The sequence below is a fragment of the Podarcis pityusensis genome (genome assembly GCF_964106645.2).
Source record: "Podarcis pityusensis genome assembly, chromosome: 12".
NCBI lineage: Eukaryota > Metazoa > Chordata > Lepidosauria > Squamata > Lacertidae > Podarcis > Podarcis pityusensis.
Window position 1 is genome coordinate 6,178,592 of NC_138037.1, and position 13,637 is coordinate 6,192,228.

At 45.2% G+C, this 13,637-nt stretch overlaps 1 protein-coding gene across 3 annotated transcripts in view; it reads left to right on the forward strand.

The window, feature by feature from the left end:
• The window catches only part of WNT3A (Wnt family member 3A), a 96,550-nt gene that overhangs the window by 32,872 nt on the left and 50,041 nt on the right, over window positions 1-13,637 (forward strand). For all 3 annotated transcript variants that reach the window (XR_013977817.1, XR_013977818.1, XM_080974252.1), the window contains exon 2: window positions 10,695-10,936. Coding sequence is in view for 1 of the 3 variants with exons in the window: in XM_080974252.1 (XP_080830378.1) it covers window positions 10,695-10,936 (242 nt within the window). In the remaining 2 variants the exon portion in view is untranslated. The remainder of the gene's footprint in view (window positions 1-10,694; window positions 10,937-13,637) is intronic.

Below are 13,637 nucleotides of genomic sequence, written 5' to 3' on the forward strand. Positions count from 1 at the left end.
TGTGTAGATGGTCCAATATAAATCCACCACTATGAGTTTATCCACACATCCCTTGCCCTGCTGCTCTCCCCCGGGGGGGGGGGGCGGACTGCTCTTTAGTGCTCAATAAGAGCAAATGGCAATTTGGGATTTCCCCAGATTGCCATTTGATGTGATCTACCACTAAAGAGCAGGTTTTCCCTTGGAAAGGAGAAGGACAAGGGGAGAACTGCTTGGACCTGTCCTTTCTAGGCATGGCACAAGTGGAAGTGCCAATGACATATTGCAGAATATACTCACAAAAAAATAGCGCCCAGGCTTGAGGACCCCAAGCATCTTTTGTCCTGTGCTTTCCCTCCCAATACACCTTTTGTTCTATTTTATTTAATCACCTCATTCCTTTTCTTTCCCTTCCTGTCCCTTTCTCTTTCCTCACAATTGTTCATGGCCTTGCCTTGCACCTTGTCTAGCAACGGCCATGCCTTTCTCAGAAAGATTTGCTAATCGTCCTTATACCTAGTCAGAGTATTTTAATAGCAAGTATATCTCTCTCTCATCATAGCTGTCAACCTTCCTTTTTTGGGCGGGAAATTCCCTTATTCCAGCACCGTTTCCTGCTGCTTCCCGCTGCTATCCCGGATTGTTAGATATCCTGTAGACTGTCCCCGGGACAGGTGAGGCTGCTGATCCCTTATTTTCAAATCTGAAAGTTGACAGCTATGCTCTCTCATAGGGTATTACGTTGTTTTGTTGTTGTTGTTGATGATGATGATGATGTTGCTGATGATGATGGTATGGAACTCGCTCCCACAAGAGGCACTGATGGCCATCTTGGGTGCCTTTAAAAGAGGACCGGACAAATTCATGGAGGAGAAGGCTTTCAATGGCTACTAGCCGCAACAGCTATGCTGCTGTCAGAGGCAGCAATGTTTCAGAAGAAAGGAGGGAAGAGGGCTCTTGTGCTCAGGTCATACTTTGCGTTTCCTACAGGCATCTGGTTGTGAGAACAGGATGCTGGACTGGATGGGCCATTGGCCTGATCCAGCACGCTGTTCTTACCTTAGTATTATTATTATTATTGGCTACTCTAATTATTTGCCTGTGATACTGAATTTTAAAACTGCATGATTCTACCGTTGTTGTAACTTGTACTGGGAAGGCCAAGCAATCAATCATATAAAAAAATAAATATTGGTCCATCTCACCCCAGATGCTCAGCTCTGACTCACCATCACCCTTGGGGAATCCACCTTTGGGGTTCCTGTCCAGTGTTAGGATTCAGCGGTATTCCATCAATCTTCACCACCAACCTTCTGTATTGCAAAGTACTGACTCATCATCAGAACTAAGACTTACTCAATCCTGATAAAGCTCTGTGGTGATGAGAGACAACAGGCCGCTGAGTCACCCACAAGGTGCCAAGTGATGTATTCTGCAGTTTGGGAGAAGAAAAAAGAATAAATCTGGTGAACAGGCATGTACAGCCTCCTCTTGCCTCTCTGCCAATTGAAAAGGTGGCACATTGCACTGGTTGTAGATCATTGTCTTAAGAACTAGGCGCAGTTCCCACCACCTATCTAGTTTTTAACTAAAACACTAGTGAAGGAGGCATGATGACCAAAAATTGATCTGCCCGCTCCCCCTCAAAATACAGAACTACTCTGATGCCCTTCACATTCTTTGGGACATTTGAAGCAAATTGCTATTTTATTTTGTCCTCTAAAATGCTTGCAATCCATCCTGGTTTTGTGTCACTGTGCATTTCTTTTTATGAATGCTCTTCCAACTAACATTTAAGGGAAGACAGTTGGAAAGCTAAGATGCCACAGAAATCGCAAGTACTCTAAGTACCGTGTTAAAATCCGACGGTTTTGTGGTGCTCTGCACAGTCCGCCGTGTAAGATATGTTTTGCAAATCTATAGATTTCTGTGGATTTTCATCATGCCTGCACAATGTATAATCCAGTGCATGTGCATTTATGCAGGAAGATGTCTAGGGGCGCTTCTAGACATCATTTTTATTGCACGTATATGATGATTTGTGCTCATGATAGTATTGCGGCAGTTACTGTATTTTTTGCTCTATAAGACTCACTTTTTCCCTCCTAAAAAGTAAGGGGAAATGTGTGTGCGTCTTATGGAGCGAATGCAGGCTGCGCAGCTATCCCAGAAGCTATCCCAGAGGGATTGCTGCTTTCACTGTGCAGCGATCTCTCTTGCTGTTCTGGCTTCTGAGATTCAGAATATATTTTTTTTCTTGTTTTCCTCCTCCAAAAACTAGGTGCGTCTTGTGGTCTGGTGCATCTTATAGAGCGAAAAATACAGTATATGTGATCTTGCTTTCAATAGTGTTTCCGCCTGTAAAGGTTTTGGGGTGGGCATACTCCTTTGCTCTCAATCAGTGCATGTTGCACAATTTCCTGCTGAAATCTTGTAACTTTTTATACCACAAATTCTCTGCAGGGGTGGGAGGATTATACTGCTTTTGTTGTGCTATAGTGCAAAAGTGACCCTCTAGACAGCAATAATGCAGTAGCATTGAAGAACAACGAATAAAGCAGAACACTGTATGGATGATCCAGTAAAAATATACCACTAATGCACTCTTATTGCGTCCATGGCATTTGGAATTCAAGGTAGCCTACAACATACATACATACATACATACATACATACATACATACATAATTTTATTTGTATGCTGCCTTTCCATAGACAAAATCATGCTCAAGGTGGCTTACAAAATAAAATTTAAAAATACAAAATTACGAACAAAACAAAAGTAGTCGTAAATAATAAATAAAATATCAAAAAGTACAATAAACAATTTCCACAAAAATCACAATGAGATCTAAAATAAAGATACAAAACATTAATATCAAAAACAGCAACAATACCCTCCAAACAATACCTCAACCCAAGAGTCTGTTCAGCAGCCTCAGCTTTTGTAGCTGGAGTCAATCGCGGGGCCCCGTACTCCCAGGTCCGGTGGAAACAGGCCTGCAAGGCAGGGAGCGGGTTTTCCAGGACTCCCAGCCCAGATGGTATACAAAAGTATGTGCAAGGTAATAAAAACAAACTACCATCTGATTGTGTCTTGCACAAGGGTTATGTTCTGGGGATGGCATATATACACAAAAACACGTATACCTTTTTACTTTGCAATCTTACTTCCCAGTCCATCCCTAATGGGTTGTTGTGTAGTACAGTGGAGTGTGTGGTGAACCCAGAAGATTCAGGACAGATAAAAGAAAGTACAGTACAGTGGTAGCTTGGGTTAAGTACTTAATTCGTTCTGGAGGTCCGTTCTTAAGCTGAAACTGTTCTTAACCTGAAGCACCACTTTAGCTAATGGGGCCTCCTGCTGCCGTTGCGCCGCCAGAGCCCGATTTCTGTTCTTATCCTGAAGCAAAGTTCTTAACCTGAAGCACTATTTCTGGGCTAGTGGAGTGTGTAACCTGAAGCGTATGTAACCTGAAGTGTATGTAACCCGAGGTACCACTGTACTTCTTCACATAACACATAGTTAAACTACAGAACTCGCTCCATTGGAGGCAGGGATGGCAACCAGAGAGACAAGGGTAGTCTATCACTGGAGACTTAGCAACTGTTGGAAGTCTAACCAGGAAGCTTTTGTAGGGGGTCAGGTAGGAACCACATAACAGCACATTCTGATCTACAGTGGTACCTCGCAAGACGAATGCCTTGCAAGACAAAAAACTCGCTAGACAAAAGGGTTTTTTGTTTTTTGAGCTGCTTCGCAAGACGATTTTCCCTATGGGCTTGCTTCGCAAGACGGAAATGTCTTGCAAGTTTGTTACCTTTTTCTTAACACCGTTAATACAGTTGCGACTTGACTTCGAGGAGCAACTCATAGAACGCAGTGTGGTAGCCTTTTTTGAGGTTTTTAAAGACTTTGGTGATTTTTGAAGCTTTTCCAAAACTTTCCCGACACCGTGCTTCGCAAGACGAAAAAAATCGCAAGACGACAAAACTCACAGAACGAATTAATTTTGTCTTGCGAGGCACCGCTGTATTGTCATTTTCCTATTGATCTATTTGGCTGTGCCTTATTTGGTCAAGAGTTTTGCAGTGCCAGCTGCAGGCAAAATCACAGCTTCATATCTCTTGGGACCAGTGGGCAGATTCTGTCTGAAGCCCCTCTCCCCAAATATGGGAATACTACTGGAAAAAGGAATAGTTCAGTGGCAGAGCATCTACTTTGCATACAGAAGGTCCTGGATTCAATCCCTGGCATCTCCAGGTAAGGCTGGGAATATCTCCTGCCTGAACCCCTGGAGAGCCACTGCCTAGTACTGATCTGGATGGACCATTGGTCTGGCTCAGTATAAATCAGCCTCTGAATTCAAGCACAGGGCGAGGGAAAAATTCAAGGAGGATAACATTTGTGGTTCCATAAACAGCTGTAAGGTATGTCTCGAGTCGAGTCTGACCGGTCTACGTTGACAAGGCAATGCCTCCAATTATACAGCATGCTCCGGCCTGCAAGAGAAAAATCAATTTGCTATGTATATTTATTTATTTCTTGTTATGAGAGTATGGAGGGGAGGTGGTATGCACATTTCTGAAGGCTGGGAAACCCATTGCAAACCAGAGAAGACTCTGTATGAATCCTGTGATTTATGAGATTCTCATCTTCTCCCTCTTTTAAAACTAAGAACAGCCACAGAAGAAATTATCTGGATCTAGACCACAGCCAGAGGGGAGTTATTATTATTAATTTTAAAAGAAACCTATACCATGCAACATAAAATAAATTGCTCGGCTGAATTTATACATAAACATAATAAAACAACCAGAAAGCTCATGAAAAGTACATGCAAATGGGGCAACTGCAAAACAGCACGAGCAGACGGAAACATTTAAAATGTTGGAACAAAGAGGTAGCTTTTGACTTGAGATCCAGTGTAGCATAGCGGTTGGAATGTCATACTAGGACCTGGGAAAGCAGGGTTTGAATCCCAAGTCAGCCAACATAGCTGAATGGTTGACCTTGGCCTAGTCAATGTCTCTCAGCCTAACCTACAGGATTGTTGTGATGACAGAGTGAGGAGGGCAGCGAGTAACCCTAAGCTTCTTAAAAGAAATGTGGGATATAAATGTAGCAATGACATAAACTTGGTGCCTGAGTTATAACAGTGCCTGCTATGCTTGAGAGGAGAGGGCATCCCACAAGAAAGGGACCACCACCAAAAAAGGCTCAGTCCCAAATTACCACACAACAGATTTCATCTAGCAGCAAAGCATGGAGATGATTCCCTGAAGATCTTAAGACACAGCTGACCCTTCTCCTTCTGTACCATTTTCCTGGTGAAAATTGCCCCCGAAGCTATTTGCTGCTATTGGCAGCTTAAAGGGAGGAGGAGGGGTATTCTTGTCAGGAAAATGGCATGGAGGATGTGTATGGCATGGTCAGCCAATCATGGGATTCACAGGACCCCTCCTGAAGGGGTTACTCTGCTTTCATCTTGATTTGCTTGCAAAAAGCCTTACGCAGTGATTAGACTATGCCCAATATCCATTGAGCATCCTTATGATTTGCTTATGAGGGAATGAGACTCTTAATTTCAGGGTCATAGGTTTCAGGCCCACATTGGGCAAAATGAATCCTGCATTGCAGGGGGGGACTAGATGACCCTCAGGGTCCCTTCCAACTCTACGGTTCTGTGATTCGATACAGTCATGACCACTCATAATTCCTTCATCCGGATTTGCTTGCAAGGTGATTACGCGCCTTCCCACGAGTCGTTTGTTCATCCCATACGTTTCCCACTTTCCAAACTGCAAAGAGTCTGATGTTTGTTGTTGTTGTTGTTTTGTGGGGAGAAAAGGATTTGTTCTTCTGCCCCAGGCTTGGGGAATCTTTGCCTCTCTAGACATTGTTGAACTACAACTCCCATCAAGCCCAGAAACTGTAGCCAGGGAGGATGGAAGTTGTAGTTCAGCAACATCTGGATCTGCAAAGGTAGGACGACAGAATGCTTTAACCCCCTACAGTTGTGCAAACCTCAAGTTTTCATCCATCCTGAAAATTACTGACAGTCTGGAGGTGCACATAGAGTCATTCAGCAAACCATGTGTTGTTGAACCCAAAGTGTCCCATTTTGGGCTGGGTCCTATTGGGGTATTCTGGCTAGGCATGTCCAAGATTCAGGTCAGTGCACAGATGGGGGCTTCAAGCATGGGGGTCAAATGCAGCCACCCAGCCCAGTCTGGCCTCTGGGGCTCTTCCTCAGCTACACCCCTTCTTCCAAGATCACACCCATCACCTGCCTTGCTTTGCACCCTCCTTGAATGTTTTTGCCTGACTGGAAGGTATTTTTCGACTTTCATAATAGTTATTGCTTGCTTGGATGGAAGGACAGGTGCATAGATGGCTAGAGAAGGCTATGCAGGTGTGTAAAGAAATTAGCCTATAGTACAAAGGGGGGGAAATCACATCAAATGCCCCACCCACTTTTGCATCTGGCCCCACCCACCATTGTCATGTGGTCCCTGGGAGATTAGCAAGTGACTAATCAGAACCACGGAGAGCTCACTGGGAATCTGGATGCACAAACAGACTTGATACCAGAATACAGTCATAGCTCAGGTTGAAGTCGCTTGAGGTTAAGCCTTTTCGGGTTGCGCTCAGCGGTGACCCGGAAGTAATGGAGCGCGTTACTTCCGGGTTTCGCCGCTCATGCATGCGCAGAAGTGGCGAATTGCGACCAGCACACGCGCAGACGCGGGTTATGTTCGCTTCAGGATGCGAACAGGGCTCTGGAACGGATCCCGTTTGCATCCAGAGGTACCACTGTAACTGAAAAACCGGGGGCTTAGAGGGTAACCACTGGTCTGCTGTTGACTGAGCACTGAATAAGTGTGGGAAAGAGGTGTGTAAAAGGTAAAGGTAGGGACCCCTGACCATTAGGTCCAGTCGTGACCAACTCTGGGGTTGCGGCACTCATCTCGCTTTATTGGCCGAGGGAACCGGCGTACAGCTTCCGGGTCATGTGGCCAGCAGGACTAAGCCGCTTCTGGCAAACCAGAGCAGCGCACAGAAATGCCGTTTACCTTCCCACCGGAGCGCTACCTATTTATCTACTTGCACTTTGATGTGCTTTCAAACTGCTAAGTGGGCAGGAGCAGGGACCAAGCAACGGGAGCTCACCCCGTCACGGGGATTCGAACTGCCAACCTTCTAATCGGCAAGCCCTAGGCTCTGTGGTTTAACCCACAGCGCCGCCCGCGTCCCCTAAGAGGTGTGTATGGGTGTTTAAAACTCCACTGCCCCTGAGGGACCTGCCCATGATTTAAAGGGGCAGTACTCTATTATGGCAGCATGTGCGGGCAAAGTCTCAATGTACTCTTGGCATAGTGTTGCCAATAGCTTCCCTCCTGGTCCTGACCACTCCTCTGGCATATCACATGCCAGTGTCCACCATTACTTTGGCCCAGGGCCAGCACTCTCTAAGCACTAGAAACTCCCTAGCCCTGGACAGGCATACCTGAACTGGTGCAGCAAGACTGTTACTGGAAGCCAAGCAGGGTAGATCATCTACTTAACATACAGAAGTTTCGAAGTTCAAACCTCAGCATTTCCAGATAAGGCTGGGAGAGATTCCTTAGAAAGCTGCAGCCAGTTGGTGTAGATAATATTGAACTAGATGAACCAATGGTCTGTTCCTTTATAAGGCAGCTTCCTGTATTCCTGATATACTACATCCATGATGCAATACCCAGCCAAATAAAGTGTGTGTGTGTTCCTAGCAGGTGCAGAACCAACCAGGATCATCACCCACACAGTCAGGATTGACAAGTGTTGGCAGGCAATGGCAATGGTGGCAGCAGGGGCCCTGACAAGGTGGTATTATTTCTGGTGGCCCTGGCAGTTTCCAGAGTAGACCAGGTGCTGACACCAGGTCTGGTTGTATCCCAGCATTGCCGGGATGCTTATGGCCCATGTGCTTGGTGGATGAGTGGGTCTTCCTGGCCCGCAGGTGGGTCTGGGGAGGTTGGAGAGTCAGGTACCTCCTTCAAAGCAGAGGATAGAGGTCTCACTGCCCCCTGGAATTTTTCATCAGTAGACATTTCTAGTGGGGCAGCTACTTCACTGATTACCTCATTTACTTAAATAAGTATCCGTTTCATTTCTGCCCTACTTTTCCTTCAATGAGCTCGAAGCAGCGTATATTCTCTACACACAGGTTTTTCCTCACAATCACCCAGGAAGGTTAGGCTAAGGGAGAGTGATGGGTTCAAGGTCCCACAATGAGATTCATAGCTGAGTAGAGATTTAAACCTGGATCTTCCCAGTACTAAGATGATCATCTTACAGTTAGAGAGACCTACTAGAGCACCACACTGCAATGATTCAGGACTACAGTCAGTGAGTCCTTGGAGCTCTTCTCTGGGGTGTGTGGGGTGGGGGATGTCCTGGTCTATGACACAAATCTGTGGCAAGTTCTAGTCTGCAGCTATGATGAGAAATGACTCCAAACATGCCAACATTTCCCTGAAAAAGCCAACTAATCTCAACTTACCACCCCACTTCGTGAATTGCCCCAGGCTCGTCTAGAAGAGATGTGCTTTGTAAAGGCAGGATGATGACTCCAGTATGGAATTGCCAGTCCCTTGCAGCTCTTACCCCCAAAGTGTCATCTCCCCCCCCCCCCCGCAGCACACTGCATTTCTTTGGGAAATAAATCACTAATCGGCTCATTACTCATTATCTAGTGAAGTGCCTTTCAGAAGGGTGGGTGAAAAATAGGGAAACTGCCTGTCTAAAGGTGTGTCCGGACCAACACATTCCATTTCTCATCATGGTGGTTGATTTAATTTGTCTTCTCCCAATACCCAAAACAGTTTACAACAATTTTTTGAAAACGTAATAAGCATCCTCCTCTTTAAAAAGTTAAAATCATCTCTATGATCAGTTGCTGTTCAAACATGCAGGAGATTACAATAGCAATTCACTACTTAAATGTGTGTGGTTTTTCTGGCAAGGTCCACATTCTGTTTAGAACAATCTGTCAGGGGCCACATACTGGTAGTTGCAGTAGCCGAGGTGAAACCAGAGACAAAAGTCTTCTGGATGAGCCAATCTGGAAAGCCAGGTGCCCACTTGCCATGAGGGAGCTGGTCAGGTGGAGCAGCATTCTTACAGCCCTTGTCTACACAATCAAGGAGTCCCTGAGTGTGTCTAACACACAAACACAACTTTTCCAGACCCTTGTGGTTCACTTGCAGGTCACAGAGTGGCTTCAGGGAGTAGGGAATTCCAAGTATCAAAGATGATCATTACAGTGGTACCTCGGTTTACAGATGCTTCAAGTTACAGACACTTCAGGTTACAGACTCTGCTAACCCAGAAATAGTACCTCGAGTTAAGAACTTTGCTTCAGGATGGGAACAGAAAACGTGTGGCGGCGGCACAGTGGCAGTGGGAGGCTCCTTTAGCTAAAGCGGTATCTCAGGTTAAGAACAGTTTCAGGTTGAGAACGGACCTCCAGAACGAATTAAGTTCTTAACCCGAGGTACCACTGTACTTTGGAAAAGAATGCATCCTATGCAGCACTTTGAAAGGAGCTGTAGAAAACCCATCAAGCAATTTCAGAAGCCCCTTTCCAAGCACAGCAAACCCTCCTCCTTTGGGGCAGGTGGGTGTGGCTTGGCTGGGACAGGCCTTGTGGGCCTAATTAGGTTTGTGGCCAGAGGTTACCCACTCCTGCTTTAGATGATCATAAATTCTAAGAGGAAGAAGAAATGAATAAAAACCCATTGGGGTTGGCTGGTGATTCTTTTTCAACTCATTCCGACCTCTGACTCACCACTTGAACATACAAACCAACAATGAGCTTGGAGTGAGTTCAGGGGGTGACTTCAACCATTTATATCTCACCTTTCTACACTGAACTGTTCATAAGGTGTCTTGCAGCAAAACACCAACAACTAAGAAGCTTAAATACAAATTGTAAAAGCAGATCAACAAAATAATGATGTAAACATTCAGCAATTAAAATATTAGTGGAGAAGCCAGATTAAATCAATGCTCAGGGGAATGGGACAACGTGGAAGCCAGCTGCACCTCCCTTGCAAGCTGGTCCGTCAGCTGGGGCCATACCTGAGAGGGTCTCCCCTCTCTCATGTCCACTCAGTGCCTCAGAGGGTCTCCATTTATTAATGTTATGTAGAAATATTTATAAAGTGTGCAATCAAAAAGTGTACATAAAATAAAATTTATTTTATTTGACAGAATTTGCATCCCACTGAATCATAAAAAAACTCCAAGCAGTTTACATAAAATTTAAATGTAATATAAAACAATTATCAAAACATGGTGAAAGTTCCTAGGACAGTTTATGGCGGTCTGCATATTGTGCAGCCAAGATCTGCCACAAATATGTCACTGAGCACGGATCTGAAACCACCTCTTAGGGCTCATCCATACTTCTGCTTGCCCCACCACTTCTCCCCGTGGAAAAGCAGCCCTTTTCCGCTGAATCAGAGTCCAACAACATCTGGAGGGCCACATTTTAGGCCATGTATACCAAACTATCTCTCAAGAGTTGTATCTGGGAAATTACAGATCTGCATAGGCAGGCTGGATGTGAGAGGCAAATGGGCTTGGGGAAGGGCTTTGGTTCTCTGTTAGTCAGTTGATCACTTCTCTTGAGAATGGAAAGACCACACTGTTCTCCTTCTCTTTTTAGGTCCTTGGCGATTGGCCATCAATATTCCTCCTTGGGAACTCAGCCCATCCTTTGTGGCAGCATCCCTGGCTTGGTGCCCAAGCAACTACGGTTCTGTCGGAACTACGTGGAGATCATGCCCAGCGTAGCCGAAGGGGTGAAAATCGGCATCCAGGAATGCCAGCACCAGTTTCGCGGTAGGAGGTGGAACTGCACCACTGTAAACGACAGCTTGGCTATCTTTGGGCCAGTGCTGGATAAAGGTGAGTACACAATGTTCTAAAATGAATGACATAGATGATCAATTTGAGAAAATGGAATTGGGGGGGGGGTGAGAGTTTAGCTGATGAAATCTCTTGAGAAATAGACAATCTCTGTGGTGTTTTTTCCTGTCTGGGGAGTCAGACTGTGCTTGTGGTTTCAGTTATGCTCCAATGCAGTTGTTGTTGGCATCCATCTGTCTTGACATACAATGGAGTGCACCTCTGAGGGTAAAGTCAAAGCGCTATGTTAGCAGCACCAAAGTGACCTCCTTGTGTGCAAGCCTGGGCATGTGTATATGGGGCCTCGGCTGCCCAGACGACAGAACCCTCCTCTCGGCTTCACTGATGTGGTTCAAGAAAAAGCAGAGCAATATGTTTAGCATCAGCTTTGCTGCAGGAGTTGGTGGAAGGAGGCATGCAAGGCACCACCCAACTGTCTTAGGGACTCCACTCTGGATTTGTGTAGGGTTTTCTCCTTAGCCTTTTCTTCTCCCAAAGAAGGCAGCAGAGGTTTAGGATCAAAGCTTTCCTTCTCCTACACGGGCTACTTTCCCAGGTTGATGAGCCCCATCTGCCCCTCACTTCCCTCTACAGCACATGCAGAAACTACCTTCTTGATCGTTGGACCCACTATTGTTCTCGTCCACTCAAGTTGGTAGAGCATGTCTTCACATGCAGGAGATGTTCCTAACTTACCAAGGCTTCGAGACCCACCAAGTATCCTCACCTAGTTTAGTCAGGCAGTCAAAACAGTTTCCTGGGGTGCGGCTGCTGTCACAATGCAGTAGTAGAATTTCAAAGACGATGATAAGCAGGCATTGGTACCTGAAGAGATGAGTATTATGCCCAGGGAGGGTAGCTGGGGAGTGCAGTGGCCAAGGGCAGATGGCCAAGGGCAGAACTCGTTCTAAGATGATAGGGTGGCTATCACCATCTGGTTGCCACCACTGTGTGCACATACAGCACTCACAGTGAATCATAGAATAGAATAGAATAGAATAGAATAGAATAGAATAGAATAGAATAGAATAGAATAGAATCATAGAGTTGGAAGAGACCACAAGGGCCATCGAGTCCAACCCCCTGCCAAGCAGGAAACACCATCAGAGCACTCCTGACATATGGTTGTCAAGCCTCTGCTTAAAGACCTCCAAAGAAGGAGACTCCACCACACTCCTTGGCAGCAAATTCCACTGTCGAAGAGCTCTTACTGTCAGGAAGTTCTTCCTAATGTTTAGGTGGAATCTTCTTTCTTGTAGTTTGGATCCATTGCTCCGTGTCCGCTTCTCTGGAGCAGCAGAAAACAACCTTTCTCCCTCCTCTATGTGACATCCTTTTATATATTTGAACATGGCTATCATACACAGTGCTGAGTTAGGATGATGTTGTGGAATGTTCCCAAACATTCTCACTGATTAGATGCAAGTTGACAATTAGAGATGTTTGACCACGTGTAGATTTGGTGACAGAAATATAAGATCAGCTTGGATGGGAGGTAAACCTTCCACAGGATGTTGGGTCAAGAATGTCTATGTGTTTCTGATAGGAAGGAAGCACCAAAGCACAAATATTGAGGAAGTCTGGGTGCCAAGTGAATTCAGGTGGAAGTAAACCAAAGGACATGGTGTCCAAGACACAGGTGGGAAGGCGGAATGCTCTATATGGCTTTGAAAATCTCACCCAAGATATAGAGATGCTGGTTGGGGAATCGGGATTTGTTCTCAAAGGTGCACTCAGTAATAAGGTTTGCTGATGTGTAATGCATGAAATGGGACTTAGACTTCCTTATGTTGGCATTTGTTTGTTGGTTTAGTTTATTCATTTATCTACCAGTTAGTGATTTGCATGAAATATGGAATATAAAGTTCCCAATAAAAGAAGTTAGCCTAATTTTCTTCAAAATAAAGTTAGCAGTACACACACACACACACAGAGAGAGAGAGAGAGAGAGAGATAGAGAGAGAGAGAGAGAGAGAGAGAGAGAGAGAGAGAGAGATTATAAAATGAAATTACATATTAAAATGCATGTCTGAGTAGGTTTGCTTAAACAAATTTTTTTTAGCAGATGCTAAAAATAGTCCAGTGAATCATAGAATCATAGAGTTGGAAGAGACCACAAGGGCCATCGAGTCCAACCCCCTGCCAAGCAGGAAACACCATCAGAGCACTCCTGACATATGGTTGTCAAGCCTCTGCTTAAAGACCTCCAAAGAAGGAGACTCCACCACACTCCTTGGCAGCAAATTCCACTGTCGAACAGCTCTTACTGTCAGGAAGTTCTTCCTAATGTTTAGGTGGAATCTGTTGAATACCATCAGGCAGGGAGCAGTCAAGTGACCATATTATGGGCTAAGGGAACCCTTAGTAAACTGTTTCCAAGCTGTACTAGGCTTTATATACATTGAATTTTGCCCTGTAACAAAACAGCAGCCAGTGAGGATCTCTGAGCTGAGATGCAACATGCTGACAGAATCTCACTCCTGTCAGCAATAGTGATGCAACATTTTGCATTAACTGCTACTTCCTGGGCTAAGTGAAAGGAAACCCCACATAGAGCTGCTTGTTCTGCCATTTTCTGCCAGGAAGGTCCACTCAGAGCAAACGTCCACCGGGTTTTATGCAGATTGATGTTTGCTCCTACTCACAGAATCACAGAATCATAGAATTGTAGAGTTGGAAGGTATCCCAAGGGTCATCTAGT